The 19235-nt window shown below is 44.1% G+C and overlaps 1 protein-coding gene across 2 annotated transcripts in view; it reads left to right on the top strand.

Annotated features, from left to right (window-relative positions):
* efr3a (EFR3 homolog A (S. cerevisiae)) overlaps positions 1-19235 on the top strand; it is an 81583-nt gene that overhangs the window by 45450 nt on the left and 16898 nt on the right. For both annotated transcript variants that reach the window (XM_047589832.1, XM_047589831.1), the window contains 5 exons: positions 5074-5214; positions 14691-14769; positions 16517-16652; positions 18294-18461; positions 18682-18796. In XM_047589832.1, the coding sequence (XP_047445788.1) occupies positions 5074-5214; positions 14691-14769; positions 16517-16652; positions 18294-18461; positions 18682-18796 (639 nt within the window). The remainder of the gene's footprint in view (positions 1-5073; positions 5215-14690; positions 14770-16516; positions 16653-18293; positions 18462-18681; positions 18797-19235) is intronic.

Genomic DNA, 19235 nt, shown 5'->3' with positions numbered 1-19235 from the left:
AATACCAGGTTCAGAAAGTTGTTTTCAAGATGCTCGACATGCTTCACTTCTCCTATATAATGTTGTGGCTGATTGGTTTACATCCTCTCAGATTGGGTCTAGATGTGTAGCTCTCTGAGGATCAGTGGATCGTTTCTCTACTTTTTGTAGTCGACGGTTTGTCTTTTGAATCCTCTGGTCCTAACCGTCCAATCACCACATCCCGTCCTCTGAGGTTTGGATGGAAACGCAGCCCGTCCCATAATCCATGTGTAATTATGTTGCATATATTCCTCCATCACCTCGGGGAACATCTCCGCGTTAATGGGCGGCGTTCCAGACGTTTCTAATGGTCTTTGCTGTGACTTAATGAGTAGATCCGGTCGTCAGATGTGTGCTGTTTGAAGGCGGAGAGGAGGATGTGTGAGGTTAAACAGGAAGGACACCTCGTTAAATATTAAAACCGGACTCTGAAACTTCACTCCATCCTTCCACAGGTCCACACCGGTTCTTCACAACTCCTAAGCTGCATAATGCTCCTTCGTTCCTATGGCGTTTGGTAACCGTGGGTCCTCTTGGTTAATGCTGGCGATGTTTGTCCGTCGGCCGAGTTGGAGGTTCCCGGTTTGAGAGCGAGACTCAGACGTCGTCCTCTTTGTAAATAACTTGTTTTTCTGTGGACGATGTTGTTCCCTGACACGGTACCGGCCGCTTTGGCCCCGCGGCGCCGCCGCCGTGGAGGCTTTTCTAATCGAGCCTCGGCAGACCTGGTGGGAAGCCGCGGTCAAGGGCGTCGGATTCGTTTAATTGCTTCTCGGCCGAGGCGGACGTGGCCGGCGTGTAGAAACAGGGACAAAGAAAATAAAAGTTCCACCTGCTGCACAATTACACTGACGAACTCCCACGTCTGCAACGAGTCTGACCTCCAACTTTCCTTAATTCCCTTCATCCCTGCCGCCTCGCCTTTCATTTCTCCTGACCGCCACATTAAATCCACACTCAGAAAACAATCAATCACACATGAAGCATAAACACAATGTCCACATTACAAAGAAACACATTACACCAGGAGGATTTTATTTCACTTACAAATATGCAACAGTGCAATTTACAACATAGTCAACTTTGTAGCACAACCCACACATCTCAATGCTAACCCTGCCTGTTGCTAATTTTTACACAACTGAAGTAACTTTTGGATAAATATAGGACTAGCACTAGAGCGCCCTCTATTGAATGTAAAATATATAACCTTGATATCGATCAGCCACAACATTATGACCACAGACACCATATGGTGACAATTCAAGTTCTGCTGGGAAACTTTTGGACCTTTGAACATTCATGTGGATGTTACTTGGACATGTAGGACCCACGTAGACCAGACCAGACCAGACTGGTCACCCCCACGGTAAAAGCTGGGTTCACATGGAGACTTTTCTCTCATTCTGATTGAAGGTTTCAGGTTATTCTGAAAGTTTGTGGGGTCGTGTCTACTTTTACTTTTGTGTTAGCCTTATAGTAGCTGGTCTTCAAGGTTTTTCAGCGGTTTGTTTGTTCCACGCTTTGGTCCATCTCGCCTTCAATTTAGTTTTTTTGTTTTGTTTTTTGATGGGAAACCTAAAACTCATAAGCACAGAACATCAGACTTTGCTGAAGACCCGTCCAACCCAGTCATTTTAGAAACGCCTGGATGGATGCAGCTCTTATGAAGTCTCGATGGGGTGTGGTAACACCCAAGTATGATTTTGTACCACATAAACTTCCCCTTTGCTTCCTTTCTGTATTTCCCCGTCGCCCTGTTGAGCCGTCTCCTCCATATGAGCACGAAGAAGAAAACAAAAAACAACTTCTGCACAAATTTGTCATTTCTTGCAGAGCTGCCAAGAATCAGAAGGGTCCTGGCAGGAGACCAAGGCGGCCTCCCGTTATGTGTTGTATTGATAAAATAATGTAATAGTAAATCACTTCCTCAGCAATAAGCCCGGTCACAGATGGACTGTAGGCAGCCGGGTCTCAGGAGGGAAACAATGCAATTACTGTCAGCCCACACAGGCGGTTCAGGGGAAATTAAATGCTCATTGCTTGTTAGAAGCAAGAAAATGAGAGACAGAAATGAAAATCTCCACTGTAATAGAAGGCGGGTTGTTATTGTTTAATGAACTGTTCAGAGCAAACTTAGAGGAGGCTGTAGTAGTTTCTTCTTTTTTTTTTTTTTTCGTGTGATGATTGAGCGTCTGAGGAAAGTGTTGAGCTGCTCCTGGGGACTCGAGAACTCCACAGAGAAATACTATTTCACTTCTAACAAGGACCCTGTTGCTTCTATATACTGTAAGTTGTAATGAATGAAAGGAGGATGAAACGATGCGCTGGGTGAGCAGAAAATTTGAATTTAACGTCCCACGGTTTTACAACTACGACCAAAAGGAGACCACGTCTGAAATTCTGAGGTATAGTAGCAGGAATAAAAGAGATATGAAGAAATGAATCCCACCTTCCTGATAGTGTGTAGGTCTCCTTTGTGACTGGGTGATCAGAGAATGGACATGGGCCTTCTCAGGGGGATGGAGGTTGATAGTGGGAGTCTGCTTCATCAGTTTGGGATCTAGTGAATTTGTCATCAAGGAGCATCATGAATGAAGTTCATTCAGTTTCACAGGGTTAGAATATTCCTGCAAGAACTGAAAGAACAAAAAGAAAAACAAAAAGAACAAGAACAACAGCAACAACACTAAGAATGTCAATGTGGGGGCTTGATGAGGTGGGTAAAGGCAGTTATCATTCAGTACAACCAGAAGAAGGAGCAGAAGAACTTCAAGAACAATAAGAACAACAACAAGATGAACAAAAAGAACTGCAAGAACAAGACGAACAACAAGAAGAACACAAAGAAGAAGAAGAACAAAAAGAACAAGAACCAAGATCACTTTGATGACAGATTGGAAATGATTTTGTCTCCTTTGAAGTCACTGGATATGAAAAACAATTATGAACAAGGCATCGGTATAAGAACAAGAAAATAAGAATAATATGAATGAGGTAGAAGTTAAATTTACAACAAAAAATATATATATATAAAGTAAATGAAACACCTAGCTACAGTGTCTCAGTGTAAGAACAACAAGAACGCAAAGAAGAAGATGAAAAGACTTTAGGGATCTAAAGGACATGTAGCATCACATCACAACACAACTTTGTCAGAACGTCTCTCCTTAATTAAGTGAAACTGATGACAGACGACTTCCCTCTGTTGTATCTGGGAGTTTGTCTGTGAAGGTCCATCCAGGTCATTGTCATCCAAAAGGTGTAGAACTTGTAGAATTTCTTGAATTTTCAAGAAATTCTACAAGTCCCGTTGACCTTATTCAACTTATTGGGTTCAGTTGTTATTGCCACATCAATCACTGCATCCAGAATTATTTCAAGATGGTGTCAAAGCGACTGAAGCCTGAGTGTGAAGGATGGTCTGATGCACTGATGGAGATTAACAGTGAAGGTGGAGGATGAGGTCACCTCCAGGGACCACGGCGTCGCTCCCCTCAGCAGGAGGTCACACTCCTCAGATTTCACACCTCGCCACTCAGGCCTCAAATGAGCTGAACTCTAACCTCGCTGTCAGCTGACGTTTCACAGCTCTACCCTACAGGAGATAGATGGCACGGTCGTGAGACGTAATTATTTCTGAGGCGTTGGCAGTTGACTGTTGAGAGTTATAGAACAGGACGCTTCCACTGTGGAGCAGTAATCTTCATTTAAATGGTCCTGACCTCAGACTGAACCACCAGACGCCTCCATAATATCTCTAAACACGCAGCACATGAATGAAGAAAACACTTAATGTTGTTTAAACATGGTCTAGAGTCTCTCTGTTGGGAACTATTTATGCTCCTGCAAAGATCTATGGGACCAATCAGATTGTTTGGGGCGGAGCTTAACGTGGCGACAGACAGGAGAGTAATGGAGTTTGTTTACAGCATATTTCATTCTTAGAAATCTCTTGTGATGATTTTTGTAATTTCCTGGAGGAGGCGGCCGCCATAGTTGGGGACAAACCAAATGAACCAAAGTCCTTCATATCATGTCTGTTATTATTATACTATTCCTACACTGTTACCACCGTATCATCACAAACCACCAAAATGAACAACCTCTTGCAAACACTCTTTGAGTGACTCTTTGAAAACAGAAAACTAAAAAACTAATGAATCAATTCAGGTTCAGTTACATCTTACATTTTTTAGTTAAAGCTCTAATTCTGACTCTTTGTCGTGTTGGAGTGATGTCATTTCATTCTTACCTTGAACTGTTGCTGACAGATCTTGGTCCTTGTCTTTTTATTTCAGCCGTAGCTACGACCGTTTCTCATCCAGCTCACTGTCACTTCTCCAGAGCCTTAGTCTGAAATCTTATTGCTTATTTTATTGGGATGCAGCTCCGGCCTTAAGACCAATATCTGCTGGAAAGAATCCTCTGCTGCTCCAGAAAGCATCTTTATTAAATGAGAGGAGGAGGACGCCTCCTTTTCAAGTTCATTTGCAAGTGAAATGGGTTTTATTAGGAGCCACGTTTTACAACAAGTGGGGTTTTTATTAAGAGCGATGAAAGGCCTCTAAAGCTTGTTATTAGCCCTGAAGTGGAAAGCATTGCTGATGCTTCTTCGAGTGTCTCAAACACACCTGTTGTTTGTTTGGGGACGTTTTATGGAAAAACCTTGAATTTCTTACAGTCAAGAAAAAAATTCTACCCTTGTAGCCGCTGCTTAGAGTTACAGGTAAACTCCTGCAACTCCTGCACTTGAACGCACCACAAAGATTAAAACCAACGACCAACTGGTTCATATGTTCTGCACCTCAGTGTAAATAAGTCTTCACACCACCAGCAGGTGGCAGCAGTCTGGATTCGTCCTTCAAAAGAGGAAACAGGAAGAGCTAATGTTATGTAGGAGGCTAGGAAACTAGGAAGCTAGGTGCGACTGTTTTTTCTCTGTTAACAGACGTGTCATGTTTCAAACTTAAACCCCTGTGAATTCTTGCTGATGCTACGATGATTTAACCATATTCCTTTGTGTTTCACGCTCGTCTTTCTGTCTTGCAGGACGGGCCACCCCAGCACTCCGTCGGTGGCCGGCCAGGATGGCGAGGAGAACCCGGCGGCTCTGGCCGAGAGCTGCTTCAGAGAGCTGCTGGGCCGAGCGGCCTACGGCAACATGAACAACGCCGTCAGGCCCGTGTTGGTGTGAGTACCCTCAACCTCAACTTCCCACCAGTCCCTTAGAACTGAAGAAGATACTCAGATGAAACATCTTCTCAAAGTCCAGCTGCTGTTTTTAAACACTTTCTGGATTCATGGTCATACGGCTCAGAAATAGACGTCCCAATCAAGCTGATCTGATGTTAAATCCTTGTCTTTTCTAGAGTCAACTGGATTCAGTCCAATAAATGTTTCTTCCAGTCCAATAATACAGAAATATAGATACGAAGGATAAGTGATAAGGTGCAATAATATGGATGGAGGAGCCTTGATCTGTATAACATGGAGTCAATTTCAACATAAGATCTTCTTATTCAAACCAAAGCCCTAGCCTCACCCTCATGTTACGTGGTCTTTGTACAGTTCCTCTGTCCGTCTTGTGCTGTCGATTGGGAAAGTAATCTGTGTGTTTGCTCCACATGACCTCAGCCTCTGAAGAGCGTATTGGATTTTATTTTTATCTCCGCAATGAACTAGAATATCTGACGCCTCCGTCTCGCCTTGAAGAAACACGTCAGCGTTCAGATTCATAAGTCGCTTTATTACATGTTGGGGTCAAGACACGGACGCTGGGACAGTAAATAAACCTGTCAGCCAATCACATGCATTCACTGTATAAATATATATATATATTTATACACACACACTGCCTTCATCTTCTCATGTTGTCTCGGTGCAGACTCCCAGCACACTGAGGAAATTAAATGAGCTCCGTTATCGTTCAGGTGGCTGCTGTATGGCCGCCCGCCCCTCCTGGGATTTTAAAAATCCTCTCCACCGCCGCCTCCTCCGTTAGCAGCACAGTTCGCATAAATTTGACAATTACAGAGCGAACGGGCGAGATCTCCTCCCTGCTCCCTTTCATCCTTCTTCAGGAGGACGGGCCTCATGCAGATGTTTGAAACACCACGTTCTCTCTTCTGTTTCTCTTGTACTTTGCATATTTCTTCTGGACGTCTGTGTGGCTCCAGGGACGATAATGGATTCTGGTCCAAAACATTTGAGCTCCATTTAAATCACAGTTTATCGCAGAGGGATTCATCCTCTAGAATTGAGGCCACATTATAGAAAAGTGTTCTGACTCAGCCGCTCTGATTCTCAGTTTAAAGCTTCTAAACGATGAGGAATGAGGACATTTATTCTGCAAAATCGTTCAAGATGGGAACGTCTGCTATTAAAGATAATTCACTGGAGATTAAAACTGGTTTAAAATGTGCATATAAAATGATTCTCTCGTCCTCCATCTCTTTGTTGCTGACTGTTGGTTGCTAGTGGACGTCCCAAGCTCTGGTTGCCAAGGTAACTGTTTTGGATAGACTGTGGAACCAGCAGGAAGATGAGAATATTACTAGTGTCTGGGCAGATTTGGATCTTCATCTGTTCAAAAAGAAAATGTCGTCGACAACGTGGACGCTTTCAGCCGTTACCGTCGCGGTGGATCTGGTGGTAGGAACCAAAATGGTGGACGGCGTTACCTTTAGGTCAACTCAATCCTTCAATGAACCAGTCGCACCATTGGTCGTAGATAAATAATTCAAGATTAAAACTGGTTTTAAAATCAGAAAGAACATTTAACTGAAGAATACATTTTTTTATTGTTGCACCGTAAGATCCTGAAGCTACATCCACAAGTAAAGTCGTGCTCTATTCGTCCATCTCCTTTTCCTTGTGGATGTTCCGGTCACTGGTTGTCACGGTAACCCTTGGATATTTCCGAGTGAAACCCGTAGAACATAAAAATACAGCTAGTGTCCAGACGGCGCTACCTTTTCCTTTATTTGGAAATAAAATACCTTCAATGATGCCGACTCTCTAAACCGTGTTGAATGTGGAGGTTGAAGGGTTGACGGCGTTTCCTTTAGTTAAACGTTTGGTGAATTCGACTGTATCAGTCATTTCCGTTGGATTTCACGTGTCCTCATTAACGTCTCCGGTCCGAGTGTCCCTGCTCAGAACAATGAAGGACCTGAACAATGTTCCCGTCTGTGTGGATGAGATAAACTTGATCGTAGTCAGGATGTTGTACGTGCAGTGAAACAAGCAGCGCAGTGTTAAAAAAAACAAAGAGCCGTCGCCTTTAATTGGTGATGAACATGGTGATAACTCGGGAGGAGAAGCTCTGATTAACGGTTGAGAGCAGGCGCTGAGGAACGTGACGCCCGTTAGAGTCACCGAGGGTTTCCTGTTATTTCCGAGCGTTGTCGCCTTCCTGGGATCCATCAGCTGCCGTTCAACTGCTCCTCTCAGCCTTGAGTCAAAGTTTTAATTAACGATATAACCACTGCTTTCAGATCCAGTCAGGGAGCTTCTTAACGCTGCCATTAACAATTAATTACATAACGTTACCATGGCTGCTTCTCATCTGTAGGGCTCTCACTTTCTCTCTGATTTGTGTCGTTGGTTTCCTTCTTGCCTTAGAGCTTCTTCTGTTAATTTGTTTAAAACATTTTCTTCTCCATCTCCTCAGAAAACAAACCTCACATTCTCTCATTAGTGCTTCCTTTGACTTTTCGGTGACCTCTGCTCAACAAGTAAACATCGTAGATAAAGATGTGTAGACAATTCTAACCAGCGAGGGACTCACTGACAGCGTTTAAAGATGGACGGACTCTCCATGTCCTCTATCAGGACCAAGTCTGATCTGTAGTAGTTATTTGTTCTAGGTCTGACTTAAACCAAAACCACGTCTCAGTGGTTTCTGGAGAACTTCTTCTATTTTAGTGGTGGTTGTCCAGAGTCAAAGCTGATTAAGAAGATGACAACTTCTAAGAAGCTACAGGAGAGCAACTTTAGGACATTTAACATCAGTTCAGGATCAGATCAGGGGATAAGAAAGTTAGATTTTTACCTCCTAGTAGGTTCATACGACAAGCGGCAAAAGATACAACTGAATGAGTGTTGCCGGCAGCAGCAAAATAAGTAGAAACCATCTTTCATGACCTTAGTGTGATCGCACCATAAACCCTTACTTCTTTCACATCGGATTAACCGGGTTGGCACGGGATTTCCAGACCCGGGTCAGCCCTCCTTAGGTGGAGATATTAAAGTACCGTACATTGCAGGTAACACTTTCAGTTTGTTGATGACCTGAAGAATGGACCCGTTAAACCCCGGCTCCTTCAAAAGTCTGCTGATATTAGAATAAGTCACTGTGTCCTGCACAGAGCCCGATATCTGCCATCAAATCTCCTCTTCTTCTCAGATGCAGAGCGCTGCCATGATCGATAAAAAAGTGCAGGATATAGCTATACAAGCTGTGTATAAACACAGTCACACATGCATTCCCCAATCGGTTCATGTGATGTGAGAGGTGCTATGGTCAGTTTGTTGTATACGAGTATAAACACCAGGTTTATATGAGGTCCAGAACATGACAGGAGCTCCAGCTCTGAGAGCAGCGTCAGGCCTGAAACATGATTGGATTAAAATTAATAAACTATGACGACAGAGAAGAGCTGGACACAAGTTTTATTGGTTGATATTGAATTGAAAGGACCTGTTTGAAGAAATCAGGAACGATACTACACTCCATAACACTATGGTTTGTTTTCTGTAACAAAGAAGTATTTAGATTTGGTAAAATCAGATTCTCAGAAGATGAAACACAAGACTCGGCATCGATCCAGTTTTCTGACTGACTGACTCATGATCAAAGACCAAAGTGGTTTGAAGTAAATGTTGTTTGTTTTTGCTGGTTGTTCGTACAGAGCAGCAACAACAGTATAAGAGCAGAGGGTTGAATCAGATCTGCATGATGAGGTTTTCACATGTTTCTGAACGACTTTCTGGTGAAAGCAGTCGTTCCTTCTCCTCCTTTCTTTCTCTCTTTCCCACGGTTTCCTTCCGTCCAGGGTTTATTAAAGTGCCTCAGTCTTTGTGAATCACCGTCACCGTCCATCTCAGAGGAAAATCACTTCTCCTCCAGCCAAACACAATCAGCAGCACGAGGAGGAAAGAGAAGATCTCCGTCTTCGTTTTCAGTCTAATTCTGTCGGCCGTGTCTCAGAGGAACAGTTTGAAAAAAAACAAAAAAAGACAAAAATAATGGTTTATCTGAACTTTGGTTGGAGCTGCTGAGTGTTTTTGTCCATTAGAATATTAGACATGAACTGGAAAACCAGAACTAGCAGCTAAACGTGGCTGAAGCAGCTCCTGCCTTTAATACCTGATGAGTGAACTCCTAATAGAGGAGTCTGGCAGCAGCACGACTCCTTCTCATCATATGTATGTAAATGTTTTCTAAAAATAGTCCAGAGGCTCCATGAACCACAGAACAGAAGTAAACACCAGAGCCCCATTCACTGCTGATGAAATTCTACTTTTTCCTACAAAATCATGACCAGTCATAAAACGTAGTGTTTAGGGTCCAAACCAAGGTTGAATTCAACACAGCAACAACATTATATCTGAATCTGATCAATGTTCAGGTGTGACAGCGTCTTAGATCAGATCTGAATTTACCCGTGGATCAGTTTTACCTGAACCAGCGCTACAATATGTTATTTAACCCAGAGTCTTATCAGAGCTTAGTCTTTCTTCTGATCGATGCTGGACACTCTTAGATAAAGGTTACAAACATAAAACCACCTGGCAAGTATGTGATGATTTGGAAATTAAAATAGTTTATATCTCAAGTTTCCTTAAAGCCAGGACTCAGTAAAGCCTGCAGACATCTCTTCTAAATATCCTCCATTAAGCAGTCAGAGCTGGATGACTGGCAAGAAGCACAATCAGCAAAAGGTCAAATTCAACAAATCTAAATCGGAGGTGAGAAGGCGTGAAATCATCTTTAAATGTTCTTTCAAAGTTGTTTCACCTTTTACTCCGTGGACATAATTCATTCCCTGAGTAACCAGTAGCCCTAACCCTAGTCCCTAACCTTTACCCTAGTCCCTACCCCTAACCCTAGTCCCTAACCCTAGTCCCTACCTTAACCCTAACCCTAAGTCATGTTTAAAGGTCCCCTCTATGTTAGCATTGGACAAGGGTTTGGCCCCCACAGCCTCTCAGAAACCAGACCACACCGGCAGAGCTCTGATAACCAGCGGCAGACTGGATCAGACTGCAGCCATGAATCACTGTGTTACTGTAGAAGAGAGACCGACTCGCTGGAGTCCTGCGCCTCCTGCAGCTCACAGGGTGAATAATCCCACTCTGACTTTTTTTTTTTGTGAAGCTGTGGTTGTGAAATGTGACGCAAGCTTTTGATGATTCATGTTTCATGGAGCTGATCATTTTATTTTCCAGCGTGGCTCTCTAAATATCTCACCGTGCGGGGTGATGAATATGTACCCGGTTTTCCAGGGGATGGAGAAGTTAGTCATACTTCCCCCGACTGGTTACAGGATATATAATAAGGTGGAGGAACGTTCACAATCAAACAGGTTCATTTTTTAAGTTCCCTTTTCTACACGAAATTAATCTGAACTGCTGTGAATTAATGTTTGAAATGTTCTTGTCTTAAAGTCGTGATGGACTGTTAGAGGAGCTGAATGTGGGTGACGTCACTAGACGTCACTGCTACGTTTCCATTCCTCCTGTTAATGCACAAACCTAAATATCTCAATAAAAGGCTGGTAATGGAAACGCCTACATTTCTAAAAACCTCTCAGATTTCTAAAGCTAAAATTCTTTCACGCTTTCATGAGGTAGTTCTTCAGATGTATCGATATAAAAGTTTATCGCAAAAGTGAAAATCTTTTCGCACTTTCCCGTCACCGGAGATGACGTCATGTGACCAGTTCATTTGATTTCAGTTTCCGTCTTCTTCAAATTGAAGTCAAGAATCTAAAAGAATTATGGGATATTGTGAGACTTTACAACTCATTCACTAAACACCTTTCAATGGAAACAAAGAGCAACTTTACAGCAAAATACAACTGATTTTATCCATAAGAAGAAGGAAGAAACTTCCTCCAGTTGACTTGACCGGGCTCATCTGTTTGACTTTAGGTTGATCAAATCCTAAATGTCCTAGAGTTGGTCTCCTGTAGCTTCTTAAAGTCTTTTCTAGAGTTGACAGGATTCAGTCCGATAGTTAATGTGGTGTGGGGTAGTAGAGGAGCTCGTACCTGGTGTTGTCCAGAAATGTTCTGGTCTCCAACGCTGCCATAAACTCTGGATGATTAGTCTCCAGGAAACTTTTCTCTTCTTGTAAACGTTGCAGCGTTGAGTGTTTGTTGTTGTTGCTGTTTGGCTGCAGCCTTTGACCTGAGCGACTCCACGGATTCTGTTCAGATCTTTTTACTACTGGTGGTATTGAATGATGATGGTTTTCAATCTTCTTCTTCTTCTTGGATCTTTGTCAGCTTTGACAACCACCATTAAAGTACAAGAAGACGTTTTGATGCTGCAGGGACGTGGTTTTGGTTTATGTCCGACTGTTACTCCCCTCTGTGCTTAATCACCTTAACCAGCACACCTGAGAGGACTCAATGAAGGGCCTTGTTGAAGAGGTGTAGAGGAGCTCATCCTCTTTTTAATGAAATGAAGCCTCGTTAACTACTAAAGATCAGACAGATAGTGTTAGGATCATTTCAAAAATGCCTGAATCAGCCTTGATACCAGCTGGGACGTCACTACAATGTACTGCCAGCTCAACCTTTTCAGTTGTTGTTGTCTACGGTTTGTTTTCTGAGGAGATGAAGAAGAAAATGCTTTAAACTGAGGCAAGAAGGAAACCAGCGACATAAATCAGAGAGAAAGTGAGATCTTCTGCTACCACCACACCCAACATCCACACAAGTGACGACTTCTTCTTCTCCTTTTCCTTTTGGGATATTTGACACCTTTGACGTTAGCAAACCGCCACTAAAACAGAAGAAGTACTTTGTATTCAACAGTTTTGGTTTATCCCAGACCTTCGGGCTTGGCTGTAGCCCAGAATGTCCTTGCTCACAACTGAGATGTATTTTTTTTTTATTTTCCAACTGCACTATATCTATTTTTTTAAGTGTATTATATTTGTGACGATTAAGGCCTCATAGTGAAAACAGTCGGCTCCGACTGAATCCACGTTAGTCCATTCTTTAAACGTTCTCTCGGTTAAACGGCTGCTGTCTGAGAGCGAAACCAGTTCTTCTGCAGAGCTCCTTCAGGGAGGAGGAGGAGGAGGAGGAGGAGGAGGAGGAGGAAGAGCGAGCGTCTTCAGACTATAAATAGAAAGGATTGGGGTTAACGCGGAGGAGGAGGGTTTTGGGGGTTTGGATTGACGTCACGTTGCTCAACTGTCCTCATCCTCTTTATTGCTCTCCTCTGCCTTTTCCTTCCCCTCCTCTTCTCCATCCCTCTACCTCTTCCTCTTCCACATCAGTTTCTCTTTAAATGGTTTACAGCCATCGTTTCGGTAAACCCGCTCCAGATACTGCAGTTGTACTTTGTCTGAGGTTCCCTGCAGGAAATTGGTAAATGGAGGTTATAGGTGCCGCGGGAGTCGATCGATATCAGACTTGTTCTTACTGTAAAACGTGTCCTCCTTGTCCTCATCAATCTCACTACAGATCTCTTTGTCCTCATACGTCTTCGAACCAGTCGCCTTCGTTAAGCCGCAGAAACGACGCGCTGCTCGGACTGAAGCCAATAATGTGATTAATCAGTCACTGGCGACAGCTGGTTTTTCTGTTTGCCTTGTCTAAAAGTCTTTTTTTTAGCCAAACAGAGTGGACGTATAGTACCAGTCAAACACAGATGGACATAATTGGATCATGCAGAGAACACCTGGTTTGATTTCTTTCTCTCTTCCTTTGGCCTTTTTCCATCTAGAAATCCAGATGTTTTTTTAACATAATTGTAATCTGGACGTTCGTGGCTGTTTCATCATCAGAGTTGTCACCTAGAAACATCACAACGACAACGTAGATCGACTGTGACGTCGACTAAAACTAATGACCAGCTGATAAATACGTTCTGCATCTGAGACGGAATAACTTAACACCTGCAGGTGGCAGTAGTCTGGACTCATTATTCACTAGAAGAAACAGGAAGATCTACTCTTAGCTAAGAGGCTAGGAAGCGATACCATTAGCTTAGAGGCTAGTTGGAGCTACTATTAACTGGAGGCTGGGGAGAGCTACTATTAGCTAAGAGGCTAAAATGGATCTACTTATGATGGGAGGCTACTTAGAGCTACTATTACCCGTGAGGGCAAAATCGACCCACGGTTAGCCAGAAGGCTAGTTAGAGCTATTTACTGGAGGCTAGGAAGAGCTATTGTTAAGAGACTATGAAGAGGTACTATCAGCTGGGAGGCTAGGAAGAGCTACTATTATCTATGAGGCTAGGGGGAGCTGCTGTTAGCTAGGAGGCTAGGAAGAGCTACTATTATCTAGGAGGCTAGGGTGAGCTGCTGTTAGCTAGGAGGATAGGAAGAGCTACTATTATCTAGGAGGCTAGGGGGAGCTGCTGTTAGCTAGGAGGCTAGGAACAGCTGCTATTAGCGAAGAAGCTAGGAAGAGCTACTATTATCTAGGAGGCTAGGGGTAGCTACTGTTAGCTAGGAGGCTAGAAAGAGTTACTGATAGCTAGGAGGCTAGAAAGATCTACTGTTAGCTAGGAGGCTAGGAGCAGCTACTGTTAGCTAGGAGGCTAGGGGTAGCTACTGTTAGCTAGGAGGCTAGAAAGAGCTACTGTTATCTAGGAGGCTAGGGGGAGCTACTGTCAGCTAGGAGGCTAGAAAGAGCTACTGTTAGCTAGGAGGCTAGGGGGAGCTACTGTTAGCTAGGAGGCTAGGAGCAGCTACTGTGAGCTAGGAGGCTAGAAAGAGCTACTATTAGCTAGGAGGCTAGAAAGAGTTACTATTTGCTAGGAGGCTAGGAGCAGCTACTGTTAGCTAGGAGGCTAGGGGGAGCTACTGTTAGCTAGGAGGCTAGGAGCAGCTACTGTTAGCTAGGAGGCTAGGATGCTATCTCGTCGTCCATCCTGCTGTAGAAGCTGCTTTTAGCAGGTGTGTGTTTGCCGACATGAATAACAGATGGATTTACCTCCAGGTTCTTCTTCGACGCCCACGCGATGTTTTATTAAAGTTCGTGTGTCTCTTCTCTGCAGAGTTTCCCTCTCGTTGCTCCTCTCACTTCACTCTGAAGGTTTCTGTTTTTATTCTCTCGGTGTAACTGATCCTCCTCTGCATCATCTAATTATATCCGTCTATCTCTGTCTGCAGGCTGCGCATTATTCACTTTAAACATGATTTTAACTTCCAGGGTTTTAATGATTCATTTTTTGACTCAGTGTTGAATCTCACGTTGAAATGGAACAAAGAAGAAACGTGTTGTTGTTGTTGTTCGATACTCTGCAGGTTCTTATAGATCAGAGATCATAGAGCTAAAACAGTTTGTCATCCCTGTTCTAGATGTTGTGATATTTTATCTCGTGAGGACGTCTCATGCTGGTCTCTGTGTTATTTAAGGTTTGGTAACTGGAAGAAGTCGCTGTTTCTCTACTAACAAAGTTTCTTCTGTCTTCAGTCACCTGGACAATCATAACCTGTGGGACCCCAATGAGTTTGCTGTGTCCTGCTTCCGAATCATCATGTACTCCATCCAGGTACAACACTCACCAGACACTAAAGCCAAGTCCAGTTCATCAGGGATTACGACGTTTCATATGGTCATAGGATTTATATTGTGTTTCTATGGCACCTTTCAAATCAAATGAACGACGTTCAAAGTGATTTACATTCTGATTGACAAAAATACATGGAAAATAGGACGTGGAGACTAATGCACACTGTGAAAAGGATCCGTTAAAAGATATAAAAGATCAATATCAGACAAAAAGTAAGTGTTGCATGCGTGTACGTGCAGGTTCATGTCAGTCTGCCAGGAGACGATGCAACGTCTTCAATCTGAAAGACACAACAAAAAAAACAAGTGCACCCTGAGTTTGTCCTGCAGAGACACAGCTGAGCCTGACGCTGTGTGGAGGAAAACACTGTGTGCAGCCTTTACAAAAAGATAAAAATCACAGAGCGGCCTAAAGAGCAACTGTTAAAAGACATTTTCCTTCAGTTGTTGGATCCCAACTGTGCACAGGAGGAAATCAATTAACGAATGTGAGACTCGCAAAGTGATTTCTGTACTAACCGGAGCAGAAAATAGTCCAGGAGGGAACTTTTTAATCACCGAGGCGTTAGAAACAAAAACCAGGAGCGAAAGAAGGAATTCACATCCAGTCAGAGGTGTAGAGACGATGATGAAGTTCTGAAGGGAAACTCTGACAGAGTCTCCACAAAGTCTTAAAATGTTATAATCCCACTTTAAGGCCTTAGAAAGCTACGAAAACCCACTATTAGCTGGAAGGCTAGCAAGGGCTACCATTAGCTGGAAGAGCTGCTATTAGCTGGGAGGCTAAGAAGAGCTACTAGTAGCTGAGAGGCTAAGAAGCTAGGAAGAGCTACTGTTAGCTTGGAGGCTTAGAAGCTAGGAGGAGCTACTGTTAGCTCGGAGGCTAGGAAGCTAGGAAGAGCTGCTGCTAGCTTGAAGGCTAAGAAGAGCTCCTTTTAGCTTGGCGGCTAGGAAGAGCTTCTGTTTGCTGGGAGGCTAGGAAGAGCTACTGTTAGCTCAGAGGCTAGGAAGCTAGGAAGAGCTACTGTTAGCGCGTAGGCTAGGAAGCTAGGAAGAGCTGCTGTTAGCTTGGAGGCTAAGAAGAGCTCCTTTTAGCTTGGCGGCTAGGAAGAGCTACTGTTTGCTGGGAGGCTAGGAAGAGCTACTGTTAGCTCAGAGGCTAGGAAGCTAGGAAGAGCTACTGTTAGCGCGTAGGCTAGGAAGCTAGGAAGAGCTGCTGTTAGCTTGGAGGCTAAGAAGAGCTCCTGTTAGCTTGGGGGCTAGGAAGAGCTACTGTTTGCTGGGAGGCTAGGAAGCTAGGAAGAGCTACTGTTAGCTGGAAGAACTACTATTAGCTCAGAGGTTAGGAAGGGCTACTCTTAGCTAGGAGGCTAGAAATCTATGGAAACCTACTATTAGCTGGAAGGCTAGGAAGAGTGACTGTTAGCTGGGAGACTGGAAAGCTACGAAGACCTAATATTAGCTGTAAGATGAGAAAGAGCTACCATTAGCTAGAAGAGCTGCTATTAGCTTGGAGGCTAGGAAGAACCACTGCTAGCTGGGAGGCTAAGAAGCTAGCAATCTATCTATTTATCTATTTATGTTTCTTTTTATTGTCCCTGCAACTGTCACTTTATAGGAGCAACAGCAACAAAACGTTTTTTAGGATTAATATTATTATGATTCTCAGCATGAAGACGTGAAACATTGACTGTGTCTCTGATCGTCTCCGTCCCTCGTGTCTCCAGGCTCAACACTCGCACCACGTCATCCAGCAGGTCCTCAACCACCTGGACACTCACAACAAGAACACGCCCCGGGTCCGAGCCGGCATCGTCCAGGTGCTGCTGGAGACGGTCGCCATCGCTGCCAAAGGATCCGTGGGTGAGGCTCGTCTTCTTCCTTCCGCCGCCATTTTTAATCCTCTGGATGCAGGAAGAGGTTTACGTCTAAAAGACGAATCCAACGCCAGATCTTAGTTTATAGCTGCAGTGACGACCTCCGGTCAGGAATGAGACGACGCAGGTAAAATATGCAAAATATGATTAAAGAACGAAGGAAGGCGGTAAATCCTCACACCTGACGGGCTGATGTGAGGAGAATCGTCTAAATATAACGAGTCCTTTACATTTTATGCTCCAGAAAAAGCAGCGGTTGGAAAATGTCACGGTGCAAATGAAGTGTTAAGATAAACCGCTGCTTTTCACCTCCTCACCCAGACGGAGCCTCGTTAGCGTCTCATCAAACGTTAGAGCAGATATTTAAGCAAAAATAATCAAAGACCTTCTGCTTTTCTTCTGTCCTTCTCAAACATTGACTGAATTTCTTTGGGTTTCAATCAATCAATCTTCTGGAAATTAAAAAGTACATTTTTCACATTTTATTTTTTTAAATAATCGTGAGCTGCAGCTGTAGAAACGTGTAAAATCTCACCAGGTTATAGACAATAGTCAATAAGGATCCATAAACAGATGCATCTTAATTTAAAAGCAGTGAAAGCAGGAAGTGGGATGTCACGTGTTCTGCATGTGCTAATTGGCTTCGTAATTAAATAAGGTTGAAGTTTGTCACCTTTGAGAAGAGAAAACGTTCTCCAAGAATTAATTCATAGCTCTTTTAAATTCAGTGTTGAAGAGGAAAAAAAATAAATGTATAAATAAAAGCTCCCGCTGTGGAGACTGAAAGGAGGACGTGTCTCTGATTAACGCTGGTGTTTGCCTCCACCGCCCCCTGCTGGACGTAAACCCCAGGAATGATCCAGGAGTCCCAGCGCAGCAGCGGCTCCGTCTCTGAAATAGAAATCAGGACTCCTCCCAACCTGTGGCTGGGTACGGTACGACCGTAGAGACCGAGGAGTAGAGACGTGGTAGAAGGAGGAGGAGGAGACGAAGTAGAGACGTGACTCAGTCGTAGTCGAGGAAACGTGTTTGTTTCAGCTCCAGAGTTTTAGAAAATAAGAGAAGTTTTAGAAAAGAGGGCGTTTACGTGGACTAGATGTCTCCAACTGTTACCATGGAGACGGGAGGAGGAGGAGGAGAATGGGGAGGAGAAGGGGGAGGAGGAGAAGGGAAGATGAGAAGGAGGAAGAAGTAGTCCTCCTCCTTCATGTCCTCCTCCTCCTCCTCCTCCATGTCCTCCTCCTCCATGTCCTCTTCCTCCTCCTCCTCCATGTCCTCCTCCTCCTCTATGTCCTCCTCAATGTCCTCCTCCATGTCCTCCTCCTCCTCCATGTCCTCCTCCTCCCTGTCCTCCTCCTCCATGTCCTCCTCCATGTCCTGAATGTCCAGAGTCTTGGAAGACGACCCAGATGTCTCCTCATCTCCATCGTTCCAGCTTTGGTTCATTTATTAGGAGATGATTAGTAAAGGTTACCATGGTTACCACCTCCTCCTCCTCCTCCTCCTCCTGTAGAGTCCATGTAAACACGTCCGTCGTGTTCCTGCTCTGAATCAGTTTTTCTCTGACCAGGTTGAGTCTGATTGTCTCTGTGTCTCTGTGAGCTGATGTGTCTCCTGTGGACGGCAGGTCCCACGGTGCTGGAGGTGTTCAACACTCTGCTCAAACACCTGAGGATGAGCGTGGACTTTGAGCTGGGGGACAGTTCCAGGAGGAACTCCAGCGTCAGCGTCTCCTCGTCCCGCGGCAAAGAGAGCGAAGAGCGCATCGTCCAGAACGCCATCATCCAGACCATCGGTACGGTTTCAGTTTGTCTCTGTCTCTGTCTCTGTCTCTGTAGATGTCTCCAGGAACCTTAAATAAATGAACTGGTCTTTCTTGGAGACGTTGTGCTGATGTCCTGGAGGACAGTGTGTGTCCGGTTGTGTCCGGTTGTGTCCGGTTGTGTGTTATGACCACGCTGTTGTCTCCTGCCGTGTCTTGTGACCACGCTGTTGTCTCCTGCCGTGTCCTCCAGGCTTCTTCGGTGGTAACCTGCCCGACTACCAGCGCGCTGAGGTCATGATGTTCATCATGGGTAAAGTCCCAGTGTACGGGACGCCCTGCCACACCCTGGACACCGTCAAGATCGGGTCAGTCCCAGGTCCTCAGGCCCCCCCCCACCTCCATCAGCACCAGTCCTCCCACTGGGGACACCTCTAGTTTGTCTTAAATATTTTATTTTAGAAGTGACACTTCCAATCACAGAAACACAGTTTTACCTTTAAACGTATAAACTGATGCACACGGACAAATTTAATTAACCCCCAAAAATAAAAACACTGATAAGAGTTTAAATTTAAATTTGAGTTTAAATCATGACCAACACACATGTTACACACTTTAAATGAGTTAAATAGGAAATAAAGGGTTCACATTTGCTCTGTGCTGGTTCTGGTTCTTCAGAGCAAAGTAATAGCAGAACCAAGAGAAACCTGGTTCTTCCCTGTGAACTGTGACATCATCAGTGGGTGTGGCCACTCTATGTTTAAAACAAGAAAAGAAGCAGCAGCGACTGCCTGTTACCTTAAA

This window comes from Mugil cephalus, chromosome 7 (genome assembly GCF_022458985.1).
Source record: "Mugil cephalus isolate CIBA_MC_2020 chromosome 7, CIBA_Mcephalus_1.1, whole genome shotgun sequence".
Lineage (NCBI taxonomy): Eukaryota > Metazoa > Chordata > Actinopteri > Mugiliformes > Mugilidae > Mugil > Mugil cephalus.
This window is presented reverse-complemented; position numbering and strand designations above follow the sequence as displayed.